The 17,500-nt window shown below is 38.8% G+C and overlaps 2 protein-coding genes across 2 annotated transcripts in view; one reads left to right on the top strand and one right to left on the bottom strand.

The window, feature by feature from the left end:
• The window catches only part of LOC138011725 (neuroglian-like), a 62,125-nt gene extending 57,636 nt beyond the window's left edge, over nt 1-4,489 (bottom strand). The window contains exon 1 of the mRNA XM_068858860.1: nt 4,386-4,489. The gene's annotated coding sequence lies outside the window, so the exon portion shown is untranslated. The remainder of the gene's footprint in view (nt 1-4,385) is intronic.
• Nucleotides 4,490-14,537: 10,048 nt separating this feature from the next.
• LOC138011734 (GRAM domain-containing protein 4-like) overlaps nt 14,538-17,500 on the top strand; it is a 22,639-nt gene continuing 19,676 nt past the window's right edge. Inside the window, exons 1-2 of the mRNA XM_068858880.1 lie at nt 14,538-14,663; nt 16,882-17,014. Coding sequence (XP_068714981.1) covers nt 16,920-17,014 — 95 coding nt within the window. The 5' untranslated portion in view covers nt 14,538-14,663; nt 16,882-16,919. The remainder of the gene's footprint in view (nt 14,664-16,881; nt 17,015-17,500) is intronic.

The following is a 17,500-nucleotide window of genomic DNA, read 5'->3' as shown; positions in this document are numbered from 1 at the left end:
ATTTTCTGTATTCCAAGACGCGAGGGATGTTGAATTTGGAGAAAAGAGTATGGAGACACAGTCTTCGTGGCGCTTCTCAAATGAGATTTTATAAAATTTCAAATATTTTGCTTATCAAATTAGTCATAGTCGTCAACGTGCATCAGATATGTAGCTAAATTAGGGTGCAAGGTGATGACTGAAAGGTCAAGGTTGCCCCAGAGAAATGTTAGGCTTTAACTCCATCAAGACAAATTAAAGAATGACATCGTCTCGCAGCTGGGGGTTTCCAATCTTGGCAATCAGTGAAGGCAATAACTTGAAATAACGAATCTTGTTTGTTTTCATAACTCTTTGCTTCAAAAATTCTAAATAATTAATACTGAAAACAAGGGTGAGAATTACAAGCACTTGAAAAAGCTGAAGACCTATTACAGCCCTGTGCTTGGTGACTAGTTTTAAAATCAAAGCTAGGGTGGCAACTGGAAGATTAGGCTCGAACTCGAGTGAGCAGCGGAAATCGAGCCTACTGGAAGATGCAAAGCTTGGAACCTTAATTGCTTTTGTTTTTCAGTGTTGACAATCAAATAAAGGCGATAAAATTAAACGAATCTTGTTTGTTTTAAAATAAAATAAAAATCTTGAAGTTATTTGCATAATTTTTCTAAGGACAGCAGAATTGACACAGGGTTTGTTAGCGTTAGTCTTTCGATCCAATGTGAATCGATTTCCGGACACGAAGTCAAACGAGAGTTTAGATTATTGTTTAGGTAGTTTTCCTACAACATATTACTTCTTTCGAAGGATATATAAATTAACCATATAGAAAAGTCGTACCAGGAATTTCAACCCGTTCTAAAGGACCTGAAAAGCACAGTCTTCTTGGCGAGTAATCCAAAATTTATTTTATGCCAATTAATCATATAAAGATCAACGTATAATTAGTTATCTTAATCAGCTTGTCACATAAACATCGCAGCTTTATCTCGCTGCGAAGATCCTACCTCAAGGATAAATAAACACAGAGACATAGGAAAAACAGAAAACGTATGGCGAAAGGCTCCGTCTTCTAGAAGCCTCCAATCTTCCCGTTTTGAAAAATATCTGCAAGGATGCTTGAGTAACCAAACACGAGACTGAACAGCATGCGCACAAGTTGAAAATGATTAATTAACCACCGAGGAAGTCTGCATGTTTTGCTAACAAAAGGAACTCATTTTTTCAGTGAACCCGATGTATAAATTAAAGGTACAGAGAATCAAATTAATTTTTGAGCGCGGAGAAAGGGAAAGTGGAGAGAAAATTGAGAGAATCGGTCGACTGAGATGTTTTCTACCTGTACAAAACACTTATATCTCGAATTGCAGCAAATTTCTCATCCAGCAAAGCTGGTAAACCTAAACGGACACATATTCAGTTACGTTGTCACGTCCCACGATTACTCGACATCAGTGGGGTTTATATCAATAGTATGGATCAATTTTAAGTGGTATCCTCGTACTCTGTTGATGATAATCGAGCCCTTTTTTCCCCAAGTTCAAATATCACCCAATCATTTGAATAACGGTGGTTGTTTAAAGATGATAGCGCTAGCAGCAACTTCATGACGTACACTTGAACCATATCCTGGGATAAACCATTAGCCCGGCACACCTGCCTAGATCTAATAAGACTAACAATGAAAACAATTCAAAAGCAAAGGGATCTTCTCGCAATTTCGCAACTTTTTATTTATTTATTATTATTATTTTATTTTATTATTATTATTATTATTTTTAAGGGGGGGGGGGGGAGGGGTGCACTGATGCAGGGATGGCGCAGTGGTGAGAGCACTTGCCTCCTACCGATGTGTCCAGGGTTCGATTCCCAGACTCGGCGTCATATGTGGGTTGAGTTTGTTGGTTCTCTACTCTACACCGAGAGTTTTTTCTCCGGGTACTCCGGTCTTCCTTTCTCCTCAAAAATCAACTTTTGACTTGATTTGCGTTAATTGTTTATTTGAGTTTACAGTGTCCGCAGCGCTCCAGCGCTAGCACGACTAAACACTTAAATAAACACTTTCCATTTGTTTTTACGATAGCACACATCGGCAATGGGTCCATGTTCTGCGATTGAAACCGAAAGTAAACTGAATCCATGATGGCTGTTAATAAGGAAATATCAACCGATTACATTTTATCGACGCGCCCGATTTTCATTGTGGTACCGCCTTTCACATTTGAGCACTATTTATGCAATAGAGGGCGTTTTCCGTGTTTCCATAGCCTCATCTAAACACGAGGGGGAGTTGGCAGAATTCGAGACAGGGAATTCTCCCAACTTCCCCGAGTATTTGGATGAGACTATGGAAACACGGAAAACGCCCTCTATTGCATAAATAGTGCTCAAATGTGAAAGGCGGTTCCTTTTATAAAATATTCCTCAAAGATAATTCGACGAATGAAGGAAAATGCAGCTTTTTTACTTCTTGATTGAAACAGATTTTCTTGATACACGCTCGTAATTTCCTACCAGCCAATCAAAACGCGCGTCTGAATACATAACCAATAAAAATTCGTGTAATGTCAGAGCCGTCTTTCCATACTCTCATCTAAACACAGCTATTGACCAATGAGAGTGCGCGTACTATCGTAATTATTTTATAATATTTAGTGGAGTCTAATTGAGACAAACTTCTCAATTTTCGTAAATGGTTGAGGTGCCGTCTTTCACAAAAAGCGCAAGGCCCAGAACACAATGCGATACGTGTGTATTATTTGTAGTGGGCGTTTTCGAGGAGGGTTTTGGCCAAAAGATGGGAAAGATAACAATACGACAGTTTACATAATTGGATCACTTGGAAATTGTCGGCTGTGTTGCAATGAACCTTTTTCAAGCCTTGTTTCGTCATACAACACCGGCCTCTTCGCTTTTGGCGCCGCTTCGTTTGACCCACAAATATTCCGCCTACGTATCAACGCCCGCTCGAATAATTAATCCATTTAAGGCATATTCCTGGGGCTTGCAAAAGAAATGTCATCACAACAAGTAGCCCTTGCTGTTCTGCTCGTTTTTATCTCTTCATGTTGAAACAATATACTATGCACTGTAAACAGAGAATTTACAAACGGTATCAAACATGCTTAAAGCAGAGGGATTTTCGAATGCGATTTCCTTCCTTCCCCTCCCAAAGACACCATAAAAAAAAAAAAAGATTCTTATGGTGCACTTTTAAATGTATGCAAGGCTTAAACGGTGATTTTCCTCGGAGAACCATTAGGCTTACAAAAAACATATCTTTTAAGAGAGACGAAGATACGGAGATCACTGTCAGGCGCGACAGACAATTTTTGAGCAAAGGCAAGAAGACTGAAAATAACAATTATTTGTTAGAAGCTTTTATGCGTGATTAGAAGGATTAAAAAGGCTATTAACGTATTATCTTGGTTGTAAGTAGCTTAAAGCTATTGGCATTTGAACAAAGATTTAGGGGCACTTTCAAGGGAGTGCTGTTGTTTTAAATTGTAAAATGTACAAAAACCTTGACATTGCACATTCGTCTTTCCGCAATATTCTACAAAGGACCGAAGACCATTACATCACCACATCGAATCAGCTATGAAGAGGAATTGCATTAACATACGGAGATTTTACAAAACTAGAAAGATTCAAACTTCATGACGAAGTAAAATGGTTTCATCGCGGGGACTCGCTTTTGATATCAAGCGATATCTTAATCTGTTTTCAGATAAATGTTAAAAGACAAGGTCATTCGGAGGGCACTAACCATGCTCATTATTTCGATAAAGAATAGATCTACAATAGAGGATCTAGATAAGGTCATGGTATCAGCTATCTCAATGATATCACATATTCCAAAAGGCTATCAATTTAAGTGTCATTTCTTATGTTATGATTCATAGCTCTAGAGCTGTCTACTAGCAAGTCCTTGGAATATAAAAAGGATGATATTCAAACGATATTCGATAGGCACAGAACGTTTTAACGAAGACCTGGGCAAACTTCCACGGCACTCGTGCCAAACGCTCAAAGACAAGATCGAAAAGCAATGTCGGTTTTTTTAATCATTGAATAAAAAGAATTGTGCTAGTAGGCTCCTCTCGAACATCGAAATCATAAATGCAAGCCATACAAGGAAAGCAAAACTGCTCGAAAATATATTCTTTTAAACAATCAATTAAACCATTTCTTTTTCATCTGCCACTGAGTGGATGGGCAAATGACGTTTTTCTTAGCATTAGTGTAGGAAATCATACAGGACTGAATTAATCCTCGTGTCTCGGCCTACTCTTCGAATAGCTTACTTCTTAAACATAACATGAGAAAGTTTAATTTACCCTTGATCTACCCGACATTTTTCTGTAGAAATCACTCGATTGTAATATGAGTATATTTTTTCACGTTACCTGGATCGACGAATTTTTTCCACTTCACTTGCTTGCCTCCTCACCAACTCTTCGCTCAAAATCAGCGCACAGTGCTTTCCAGTTGTGGAGGACAAAGTCTGCAGGGATCCTGTCATCACATCGAGGTCTCTAAAACAGTACATTTGACGTAACTCAGTATCACATAGGGCATTATTTTCAACGACCTCCTGTTATTTTATAATACGAGGTTAAAAGTCAAATTACTTGTCGGTGTTTCTTTGTCTGCTTATGGTAAGGCGTCAATTCACGTGCGCATTTCCCGAAAGAATGCATCATGGTAATCGCAGCACGAGACTCAACCCAGTTCGGATGTTTCTAGGCCGACTGCATTAATTAGTTTTTAAAAAGGACCGAACCCATCTGCTTTCTGCGGTGATATAACTATTGAAGCTTGCGAGGGAGTTTATTAAAATTAAAAAGCAAGGACAAGAGCAAAAACGTTATCTGTATATAAGGTGATGTACAACTGTTGAAGCTTGTAGGGGAGTTTATTACACTTGAAAAAACAACGAAAAGAGCGTTAAGAAACCTATCTGTAAATACGGTGATATATAACTGTTGAAGCTTGTGGGGGAATTTATTGCAATTAAAAAACTCCGGGGCAAGAGCTTGGAGAGACCAAAATGGAATGAAGTTACCATTTGGCAATTTAAAAGCGTTTTTGAGTTGGATTGGACGAAAACAAATACAATCTTCGACGTGGTAATTGAAACCGAAATATTCATAAACAAAGTCAATGACCCACACTTGCACGCCTGAGAAGAGCCGTGTGACCTTGATAAGTTTCCAAGTTATGTAAGAGAAATTTCAATTTTTTGGGCTCGGTAAAGCTTCATGCAAACGCTGATGGTACATGCTGGATGAAAGGTGGGTGAAATCTTTGTCTTCTTCTTTAGTAAAGCAAATTCGTTTCAGAAAGAAAAACAACGGAACAATGACTAAAATCGAGATCGGAAAAACAGGAAATTATAATGATATCAGTGGTGAAGTAAGGTTCCTCAAGGCATGACGAATAAGACTTTTACTGTGAGTTGCGATGCAACACTTTCTAACTATTTGGCAACAGGGCTTCGCGTGAAAAGTCCAGCCTTGCATTTTGTAGCTGGAGTATAACAGTTCGAGATTATTCTTGAGAAATGAACTTTTATTCTCTTTTAAACTCTATCATTGTACTCCGAAGGGATATACTCCAGTTGGTAAGAGCCTTGACTAAAGCAGAGACTGATTTGCGTTAGTTTTACCAAATTGAAGGTAAATACAAGAAAGTGAAAAGGGTTTCATTTTTACTTGTTGATATATCATCAAGAGTTAGAAATTTGGAAACCTTTGACTTCATATGCAAACCACAAAGGCATTCAGGTGCGACAAAGTTGCACCGTGTCCAAATAGTGAGTTTGAGTGGGAAATTGACGTCGAATCCCAACTGGGACGTTTTCAGCCCACAATAGGCTAAACAGGTTTATTTACTCCACTTAAATTCTTAGCATTGTCTCAAATAGGGATCGTGCTATCCAAACAGTTTGGTCCGTTGAAATGAAAAGTTATACAACACTGAAAAGGATGTTCTGATAATAGTAACAGTACTGAGAAAATATGATCCACGGAAGTATTGATGCGAGATTTCTCGTCACTGTAGATTTATCGGGGGTGAAATATGTGGAACAGCCTCAGTAAAGTCGAGCAAGATTAAAGTCGCATTACGTAACGAGCCATTGACATTATATATAGTATGCATCCGTTGAACTATAACTTGTACATAAGAGACGAAGAGATTTTGTTATCCGAGTCTTAGCTCCTACTCGTTCGCATTTCAAGTGAAATATCAAGCTCCCTTCAGGGAACTGTGGACTCAACAGAACTGACCAAGTTTTCAGTCTCGAGTTACTGCATGCCATATCTCGGTGTGAACAAGAAATCATTAGACCGCAAAGCCAGAAAAACATAAAGAAACAATATGTTCTTCAGTTACTCAGCTACGAAAAGGCCTACGTTGTGGAAGTGTTCAGCTTCACAACTATAAGATTGCTTGATATTAGACAATCTCAACTTTCCGATCGCGAAGTTCCAGGATCATAAAACGCCTTACAAACAGTGTTAAATCATAGCTCCGTCCTGTGAGGGAATTAAAAAGTCAACGATGAATACGCGAGGAAAGCAATACCCCGCATTTTTTCCATCATCGAGATTGGTAAGATAAGGAGGTGGTGTCTAAAATTCCCTCTTAAAAGATTTCAGCTGATGCAGAGCATGTTGACGCACATCTTCATTGTCACCTCAGCACCGATTTGCTGAGCTTGCTGATAGCGCAAACATAGCGTCTTTAACTCTGTCTTGCTGCGCAGGAAACTATGAGGAAACGTACTTTTATTAATTGCAATACGCTATAGGGTCAGTGCGTTTAGCTATAGCCATATCAGGATGCTCGGAGATTGAAATGAACATCAAGTTGTTCGAGGCACAACTCTCGTGCACTGCCTCCTTCCCTCGTGCACACAAATACCTCCACGCGTGCATAGTACAAGATGTGTTTTTACTTAAGTACTTTGTTGGAACTTCCATGAATTATTCAAACGATGAACCGTTGCTGGAAGCATTATCTTCAGTGTGCTCAGTTTAACTCCGTTGATAACAAATTTCAAGGCGAAAACCAAACTCTCACAACAGCAGTTTCCTAACGGCGATAACAACGCCCCGGTCGATGCACGTGCAGTATTACATAAGGATCCACTCAAACACACACTGATGTCAAGACCTCCAGGCAAAACATAAATATTCAATTCCACTCATCAATCCTACATCTATAACAATACGCCAAGCGGTAATACAGCTGCACATAACTTGTTTAAAAAGTCAACCATGGGTAACGAAGAGTTAAACGAGATGTCGAGACTGGCAAAGTGTTTCTAGCTCTGGACATTTTAGCTTTAAAAAGGACATGAAATTTAAAGGCAACGGCGTAAAAACACGGTGAAATTTGACTAAACTTATCTAGATAATACGATTGAGATCTGCGGCCAATTGCCACCTCTTAATTCCCATATCAAATGGGTATAAACAAGTCCAATAAATAAACAACCATCAATAGGCGCGCCAAATTAGCGTATATAAGGAAATATGATTCCGGTTGGTTGGTCGTTGTTAAGGTGCTGAGACACGAGAGGTCATGTTGCAGCGACATGCTGCAGCGACAAAAAAACTTGTGTAGTACACACTGAGGCGACATGTAGCAGGGAAGTGTAGCGGGGACACGTCGCGGGGACACAATCACCCCAAAATTGGTGTTGCACAATTATACACGTATCAGCAGCTCACACGAGGGGACATGTCGCTGCGACATATCCCTGGGGTATGTACCCGCAACATTTTTATGTGTGTGCACATGTTGTGATTTCGTCCCCGCTACATGTCCCCGCGACACTTCTCTGCTCCATGTCACCTCAGTCTGCACTACACAAGTTTTTTTGTCGCTGCGGCATGTTGCTGCAACAAGTCACCGCAACATGACCCCTCGCGTCTCAGCACCTTAAGTATGGCAAGCCGTTTGTAGCAAAATTTAATCTTGGATATATATGTTCAATCCTTTAAATCAAGGTTTAATTTAAAGTTATAAAAGGCATTCAATGCAATCCAACCCTTAAATTTTACATGTTATGCAATACCACGAATATTGATTCAATCCAATCCTTAAATAAGCCATCGACGAACTGAATCATATTTCCTTATATATACGTTAATTTTAATTCTTTTAACAGGTCAGATATCTATAGCTTTCGCCAAATAAGCAAAAACGCATCTCAGATTCTTCCCGCAGTCAATGTTGTCAGCAGAAGGTCCAGAAGTGTTGAAATTTGTTTCCGGCGAGGAAGTTTTTCCTAGCAATACACCTCATTCCAAAATGGCCCCAGAAGAGTTGAAATTTGTTTCCGGCGAGGAAGTTTTTCCTAGCAATACACCTCATTCCAAAATGGCCACCATTTTAGTGTATTTTGTTTGTTTGCAAATTAGCCCCTTGTTGGGCTAATTTGCTAATTAATGGCTAATTTACAAGCGAATAAACGAATACTGCAATGGAGGCCATTTAGGAATAAGGTGCATGTGGTTCGATTATTTGCTTGATCACACACTTAGGCCCCCTCCGCACGTATCCGAATATTTCTGAAAACGAGGACTTCTTCCTCCGTTTTTGCTGTTTTTTTGCGGTTACCGAAAACGAACGTTTTTAGAAACGCTCCCCAGAGTGTAGATTTTTGAAACTGGCGGAAGTTTGTGGTATTCGCGTGGAAGGGTGGAAACGGAAGTTTTCGAATACAATGACATCAGAGGCACGTGAAACGAAAGAGAGGGCACGCGTACGTACGCAGGTGGAGATTGGCGTTTTCGAATCGTTTTCGCGTATTCGTGTGGACGGGAAAAGACGATTCGAAAACGCTACCGTGTGGACTTAGATTTTTTCAAATACGGAGAAGAAATATCCGTTTTCGAGAATAATCAGATACGCGTGGACAGGGCCTCACGAATCTTCGCGAATGAGTTAATTACATTAGCACAGGAAAGAAAGGCTGACCATACAGATGACATACATATGTGCAGTTGCAAAGAAGCCAACAAAATAAGAAAGAAATAGAAAATGGTATCTTGTACAGCTTTACTAACTTCGATTGAAACCAAGTGAGAGCTTGTCGGTTGCGATTGAAATCCATTTCCATTTCTTGTTCGAATTCACTAGATGGAAATGTACCTTCACGAAGGAAAATCTATTTAATCGCCAGCGACACCCCTGGCCACTGGCATAGCCTTAATTCTCTCGTTCGTGGCCTATCTTATTTGGCATCTACCACTGAGGCCGAATCGCGGCTCGGTACTGAATACCCAACCTCGTTCCCAGGCTCTCTCTATCCCTCCCTTGTCGTAGAGAGAGCCTGGGAACAAGGTTGAATATCCACCCCTAGCCACCTCCACTTCCGTGAAAAGTTGTTAATTATAAAAATAGTTTGTCAAATTTCTTACGATTTCTACCTGATTCAAATACATCGAATGTCTTCTTTAAGTAACAAAAGTCCCTTTGAGTCAAGCTTCAGAGCCAAGATGCCGTCTACTATTTTCAGATTTTTTTCTGAAAACAATAGTCTTCAGTTTCTAAAATTACCGCTTCTTCTTCCAGTCCCGGGAGAAAGAATGTTTTTCGCAATCGCGTGTCTCAAGCTTCAATTGTAATGCCTTGAATTTATCGGGTAGAATTTGGCAGTTTCTGCAAGTACCGGAGCAGAAATTACGTAAAACAAAGAAACAAAAGACAGAAAACAAAACGACTCCAAATAAAGACTAATCCCAAGTGACCAAAAACACAATGCTTTCCGGTACCAGCTGAAAGCCCCTAAAATTTCCTCAGTAGTCTTGCAAAGTGACAAGTATTTCTGCCTCTAACAAACATTGTTGACAGACTTGATTTTCACCAAGCTTCAGCCAAATATCAGACATGCCACACATAACAAGAAATATTGCTCCAACGGAAGACTCCCGCGACTTGACGAACTTTGTTTATTGCCGCCAGATGTTTCCATTCGACGACTCACTGACACAACAGCGTAAAACCGCAGATTCAGTGGGCCGAAAAGAATTAATAAGCAAACAATAAGCAATAAGGAACATGCCCTGACAAGATTAAATTTAAATTCGCTATGACTCTTTTTCATGACTGAGTAAAGCCTAAAATTGCAGCTCAAACACACAAGGAATGATTGGAACGAAATTCCAATAAGGTACAAACATAACAGTTTTGGTTAAAAGGTTTTTTTTGTTGTTACAGTTGTTGATGATTTTTAACTGAAAATAAACCAATATGTTTGTCAATCCTCGTTTCATTGACAATTTAGCAATAGCAATTTAGATTCATGACTTGCAACAGAAAAACATGAATGCGCCTACACGTTACAGAGCATTAAAACCAAGGTGAACACACCATGACACCAAACTCGTGCGCATGCGTGACGTAAAGGGGTTTGACCAGTATGGTGTGTTCACCTTGCTTTTAATGCTCTGTTTTAAGGACGGTGCCTACTAATTCAAAGGAATTTTTGTGCGGTTTTATTAATACGAGGGAAAAGCAGATCTTAAAAAGTGTTATTGAAATCCAAAACGAAAATTGGGGGTAGCCACGCATTTTTCAAAGATGATTAATCAATAATATTTTTAGTAAGCTTTAAAATACAAAGCTATGTATATAGCGTTCCTTTCGAAATTGAAGCTTAATTATCTATGAAAAATGCATGGTTACCCCCAATTTTCCTTTTGGATGCCAAGAGCACTTGCTTTCTCCGCATAGTTTAAAACTGCGCCAAACTATCCCTGCATTAGTAAGAAATACGAGTATCAGGAGATGCGCAGAATGTATGCGCAATACCAGTAGTAGGCACCGTCCTTAAACTGAGTTAAATCAATTGCTATTCGTCAATTTTTGTCATCTGGGGAAAAAAGCTAGGACTAAATTCTTACCCTTACCCTATATAGTTCAAAACCACTTAAACATAGCATTGTTAAACGTATTTTGGTATTTAAACGGTAGATATAGGCATATTTTTATGCCCAAAAATTTTTCATCTGTTCGGATTTCCTAGCTGAAAATCTTGTAATCCAAACATTATGAGGATCAAAACTTACCTTTTCGAAAATTCCTCCCGAAAATTCCTCCCGAAAATTCTACGTGACCTTTTATGGTACAAATCCGTTACACCATTTTTTCGAAGTTCGAAAATCCTAGGACAGGCAGGCAAGCAAGAAATTTTACAACAAATGTTGCGAAAAATCTAGATCTCAAATCGTCTTCCGAACTGATATTTTCCGAAAATTTTATAAACAATCGTAAGAAATTTTGACCTTTGATGGCTCATTCTGCAAAAAGTCATTCGATATCTTGTCTTATAAGGGTTGATTAAAGGAGCGTCTTGCGTGTTACCTCAGTCATTTTGAGCCAAATCCATGAAAGTGGCCCTTTTAGTGTCAGTACTAGATTCAATATCTTTTCTTGATAAACGTCGAAGCATCATTTAAATTTTTTTCTCGTTTACGGTAAAAACAAAAGTAGGGTTTTTCGCTCGCTAAGCATGCAGAGAAGATGAAATTAGAGAAACATTTTGTAAATGAAGAGCAAAGCAAGGTCTTTCTGCATTGATTTAATTTTAGAACTAGAGATCGCCATGATCGGTTCGGTCAGTTTAGTTGTTGTTTTAGAACCTATTTTATAACGACGTTCAGGCTATAAAAATTACCAACCAAAACAAGAACATACTACGGAGATACCCAGACTGAGAGACGTCTTTATCTTGTTTATTATTTGTTTTTGTGAGTAGCACAAATAAACATGTAAAACTTGAACTGTAGCGGAGGCTACTGAACAGGACAATTGACTCAAATATACGTAGGGGCGTTTTTTTAGTATTGCCAACGTGGTTTTCCTATTGCATGATATACTGAAGAACAATAACTCAGCTTTGCAGTCGAACTTAGTATACTACACAAGTTTAAGAACATATTAAGAACGTTTCCAGGCTGAACTCAGTGATCGGAAAAAAGAACGTCCAGCCTCTATCCCAAAATTAGACGAAAAAAAGTGTGTCAGTGCATGGACTACTGAAAATGCACTCCACATTTTTTACGTGATATTCAATGCCACGACAGCTTGTAGACCCTGGAAATACTCCAAATACATACCATCAGGTATGACAATGGGTGATTGTTTCAGTGGTTATATCTTGGGTAAATGAGAAAGTAGAGTAGCCGTATTTTGAGGTGTGACGGACGGGAACTTGAGCTTTGTAACGTTGGCGGACAAACCCTCTCGATTACTTGCTACGTGGAAAGTGAATAGAACTGAGCATAACGAAGCTAGAACCAGTGAAGAACCCTAAGCAGGATTCCTACATGGCAGATTCGGAGGCGGCTTTCAGTTGCAATCAATCTCTCTCTACGGCGAAGAATGCACGGTTATCTTTTACGTTGAAAACATTGTCATCACCTACGATTGAGCAAAAAAAACGTTGATCCAAGATTTATTTGTTCTGGTATTCTGATATTCAAGCAGACAAAACATTTTTTGAAGTGTTTTCCACTCGTTAGCCAAGACGCTGTCAAAACAGAACGTGTTCCATAGGTAAGAAAACAAGGCTTCTGTTTTCTTTTTTTTTTCCCTTAGGTTTCTTCAAGTTAAATGAAACTTCTCTTTCACACGGTGATGACTTATTTCATTGTATTTTCGAACGCACATGGTTCTTGATAGGTAACGAGAATTCATAGCTCTTGATTCGACAAAGTTGCCAGATCTTGGCCGTGAGTATGTTGCTACTGGTATAGAGAAAGTAATTGAAAAGGCGTTTGCTTTTTTTTTTGTTTTGCATTTTGCAACCAGTTAATTGTAAACGCTTTTGACATTTCATAAGTGATATTATGTCAAGTTAGCCCCACAAATATGACCTGTACTGTACTTGTGATAAGCCTTTGAAATTGTACAAATGATGTCAACGAAATGATATCTTCCGCTCTCTAATTCTGTCTTGCCACCATCTGGAGGATCCTTTTAACAATCAGAAAAAGTCTGTGAACAATATCGAATCTTTTTGAAGACTGAATTAATAAGAGTCGCATGGCGAATGCGGACATACTTCCTTACTGGTCTATGTCACTCAGTGACACTTGCCTCCATTCATTATCTACAACCTTACCATTTTTTTTTCTATGAAAGGAATTTTCACTTGTTGCTTTTGATTTTCCAACACCAGCTTTAACGTTATGACGTGCAATATATTAAAAATCGCCCAAGTTTCTGCATTCAAACATCTCTGAAATTTTGCTATTGACATGTAAGAGACCCTTTGTCACACTGACATCTTTGCACAGAATGATCAGATTCCAGGTCAGTGCAACACTGTATATTTTAAGTGATTTTTTCGCTCATCAGTTTTGAGGTATTCTCGTTTGAGGAAAATTACATCGCGTGGTACTGAAAACGTACCTACAACAGTTGCTATTAAGCGTCCCAGAAAACGTAAGCGCGCCGGCGTTTAAAGTTGTAAGATTACGATTTATAATCTTCAGTGGCAAACAAACTTTCTATCATATATTCACCCATTACGGGATACAATACGAACTTACAAGTGACCAGCTTCCAGTTGAATTGATATATAGCTCTGTTGGTAGAGCTGTTGGTGGATTTGAACAAATCCCACTCAGGGCATAAAAAGTTTTTCTCCCAATGTAAAATGTCATCCAGGGGTTGTCCGTACTTGACAAGTGTCCTTGTTCCAAAACTAGCATGCCAGGTTTTGAACAAGAACATTTGTCAAGGAAGAAATTGTCATACTTTTCCATTTGCACTGCCAAGGAAAAGGTGTCAAGGAAAGGTTGTCAAGGAAAACTTGCCAGTGTAAATGAGGCTGTATATGCTCTCCCGGCTGTGTGCTTTCAAAATGGCGGCCCATTTATCGCGTTGGACCTTCAACAAGCGTCCGCCTCCCAATTTCTATCATAGCAAACAAACTGTTAAATAAGAAAGATCGTTTATTCCACGCTGAAAACAAAGCATGAGGGATCAACTAGCAAATAGTTTCTGAGGAACTTCAACACGGCTTCGTATAGCGGGCGGGGACTTTAGCAGCCGACTGAAGACTTGTTCAGATGGGTCGTCCCAGCCGGAAAGAGATGCAAACTGATGTTTCTTGTGTCAGCAAACCATTCTTATAATTGATTTAGTAATATTTAAAACTTGAAAACGAGGCAAAACTTAAAACTTAAAACGAGACAAAAAATGTGAAAACGGTAGGAAATCAATTAAGTAATGCTTTTATCACCTTGACAACGGCACAACAAACGAGGAAACGGTAAGTAACTGCTTGCAGAAGGTCCAAATCCGTGCTATTAAAAGGGACATATTATTGCGCACGATTTATTTTAGTTTTAGATTTTGAGCTCAGTGCATTTGACGAAAATATTTTTATACCTCTCTGCATGACCAACGAGATCTCATTTTCATCACAAACACAGAAACCGGCAAATGGCACGAGCGTCTCACGCAGCCTGTTGAGGTGCAATAACAAACCCCGGATATATCAATTTGCAGTTTAGTCTTTTCAACCTAATCTCTCAAACTTTATGGAATAAAACTTGCGCGAAAGATCACTTATATCAGAGGCACGATTGTTGCTTTCAGTTTTACGCGACTACGAATCAAGGAAAGCCACGGAGACGGAGTTGAAAGTCATCGCCAACGTATGTAGTGCGGCAGATATTTTACCATACTCTTCCGTAGATCTTGATTGTTTCGATTATGATTATGACACAAATTGAGACCTCGACGCCTTTGAAAGATCCTTTGTGTCTATATAGTGACGCCCTTATAGATTCAAGGATTAAGCATTGTAGAGATATTGTGAAAGTCAAGTCAAAGTAGACATTTTATGCTAAGGACCAGAAAAGATCGCAGAGAATTCGTGAAAGGCGGTCGTCTTCAGCATCTCACGAACCCTGCCTCCATCTTGGAATTTTAATTATCGCGGAAACTCTCGCTTTACTAACAAATGCACATCAAGGAGATAGAAGTTTTAACAAAAGACAGGAGCACTTCCTGAAGGTAAATCGGCGATCAAAAACCGAATATTACATTGCGACATGCCTGGTCAGATCTACGCATCGTTTACGTGGATTCCAGATAGCGTCATATTATTAAAATTGTCCCTGACCTTCTCAACTGAACAAAAGTAATTATAATGACGCTGTCATTAAAACGAAAAATTGTGCACGGACTTTGAACTGCTTTTGCAGCCACCTAAGCGCAGTCATTTTAGTGATACACTTTCGCGTAACCGAATTGCGAAGGAGTCCTTCCATTCATTTTGATTTAAAATTGTAAAAAAAAGGTACCATAGCCTATAGAACAGAAAAAAGATACATTCCTCTCTTTGCAGTTGCAATGTAAGGCTTAAATACATGAACTAAAGGTCGATTGCATGATTTTTCAACGAGCACTCCCCATCGTATATTTTTCTTTCGAAACTGGATTTCAGTAAGAGTAATCTTGTTAGTTCAATGTAAGTACAAATAGTATCATATCCTATAGAAAGAAAAAAGATACACCCCTCTTTTTACAGTTGCAATGTAAGACCTAAATTCAAACGATAGACTAGGCCTAGATTGTATGATTTTTCAACAAGCACTTTTTTATATTGTACTTTTAAATGTGTATTAAGGTGATCAGAACTTCTTATTGCATAACCGACATTCCGATACGATCGGCTTTCGTGGGAGAATCCCATTAAACAGAGAGCATAGTTATCCGTTCCAATCCCATATTTTTCTTTCCAAATTGGATTAAGAGTAATCTTGTTAGTTCAATGGAAGTAACTTCCGTTTCGTTTCGTTTCGTAACTTCGCGTTCGGCAAAGTGTTGACTCCAGGAGTAAATAAACAATCGACAGTTCTTACTAAAAACGTTTAGTCTCCCAAAGTGTGATGGAGATAGAACCATCGCATTTATCTTCAGTTTTTATCAAAATTCTTAAATTTGAACTTTCTACGCCTCTGGCCATTTTCATTAAACAAAGCAAAAATACGAGGAGAACATTATTTTTCATTGAAAAATGTGTGTGGCTTAGGAAGCGAAATTTTGGAAAGGTCGAAATGGTACACATTTCCTACAATGAGTGTTCAAACTACGCCGGTTAGTTCCTCAGAGGAATTTTGCAGTTTTTACATCTGATATCTCAAAAAGGCCCTTTAGATTTTCCACGCGTTCAATGAAATAGCCCAATACAGAAGCGAAGTCGTCCAGAATTTCAACCCTGACAACACATTGGCGGTAACTTAATTAAAGCCCTCACCACAGCGTCATTCGTGATCACTGACTATCGCTTATGATTAGCCTCCAAAAAACTATTTGCTACGGTCTTCCTAAGACGTGGTTTAAACGCTAGTCACGTTTTGTTTGTTTGATTGTTTGTTTTTGCTGTTGTTGTTTTTTGTTTTGTTTTTAATGACTAAATCGAGGAGCCAATGTGAGTTAGGCCCGTTTCAAACGTCGAACTTTACATGCGCCGAATCTAATGCAAACGAGGGAAAACAATAGATTTGCTTGCCTGTCCTAGGATTTTCGAACATCTAAAAAATGCTATAATTGCCCATTTTTAACGGATTTTTACCCTAAAAAGGTCACCTAGAATTTTCGGGAGCCTTTTTTCTGGCTGAAATTATCAAAAAGGTAAATTTTGATCCCTATAATTTTCGGATCAGTAGACTTTCAGCTAGGAAATCCGAACAGATAAAAAAAATTAGGGGATAAAAATATGCCTATATCTACCGTTTAAATACCAAAATACGTTTAGCAACTGTATGTTTAAGTGGTTTTGAACTATATTCTCGTTGGGTGCCCCTGCTTTGACTCCTAAAACCAGGTATCGAAATGCCATCGATAAACTATTCTCCTTATTTTAAGGTCTGTTGTTAAAGACGCTCAAGACCAAAGATACATTGATGGAAGAGAATTCTAAAAGAAAAAGGAAATGGAACAGCGAGCTCAAAGACAAGATCAAACCCAAGCAAAGGTCTTCCACATCCAACCATCAAAGGTATGCATGACAAAGCTTCAACATTACAAATGGACAAGGGAATTAATCGTTGAGCTCGTAAATTAACGCCAGCATAAATATTAACCTACGTAGGTCTTTCATGATGGATCAATTGAAACGCTTCTGTACTTGACGAGGCCGTTTTCCTGAAACGTCTCAAAACGTTCGAACGTAAAAAGTGAAAGACGATTGATCGAGTATGCGGGATGTCTTCTCCAGCACAGTATGCTACTGTAGAACCATGCAATGACCTTCTTTCTTACGCGATTCAATTACCAAAAGAAAACATAAACATGTTATTGAATTCTTTGTCTCGGTCCTAACTTGAGGCCGTGCTGCAATCAAGTCATAAAATATTCAGGAAAAACGGGGAGGTAAGACGTAATGAAAGACGAATACTTGATTTTTTCTTTTTTTCTTTATTTATGGGCTTGTTTCTCTGACACCGCGAAAAAAAAATGCGTCAACTTTAAGTGCCTACCGCTA

The sequence above is a fragment of the Montipora foliosa genome, chromosome 7 (genome assembly GCF_036669935.1).
Source record: "Montipora foliosa isolate CH-2021 chromosome 7, ASM3666993v2, whole genome shotgun sequence".
NCBI classification, from domain to species: Eukaryota; Metazoa; Cnidaria; class Anthozoa; order Scleractinia; family Acroporidae; genus Montipora; species Montipora foliosa.
Note: the sequence above shows the minus strand (reverse complement) of the source record. Positions and strands in the feature narration are given on the sequence as shown.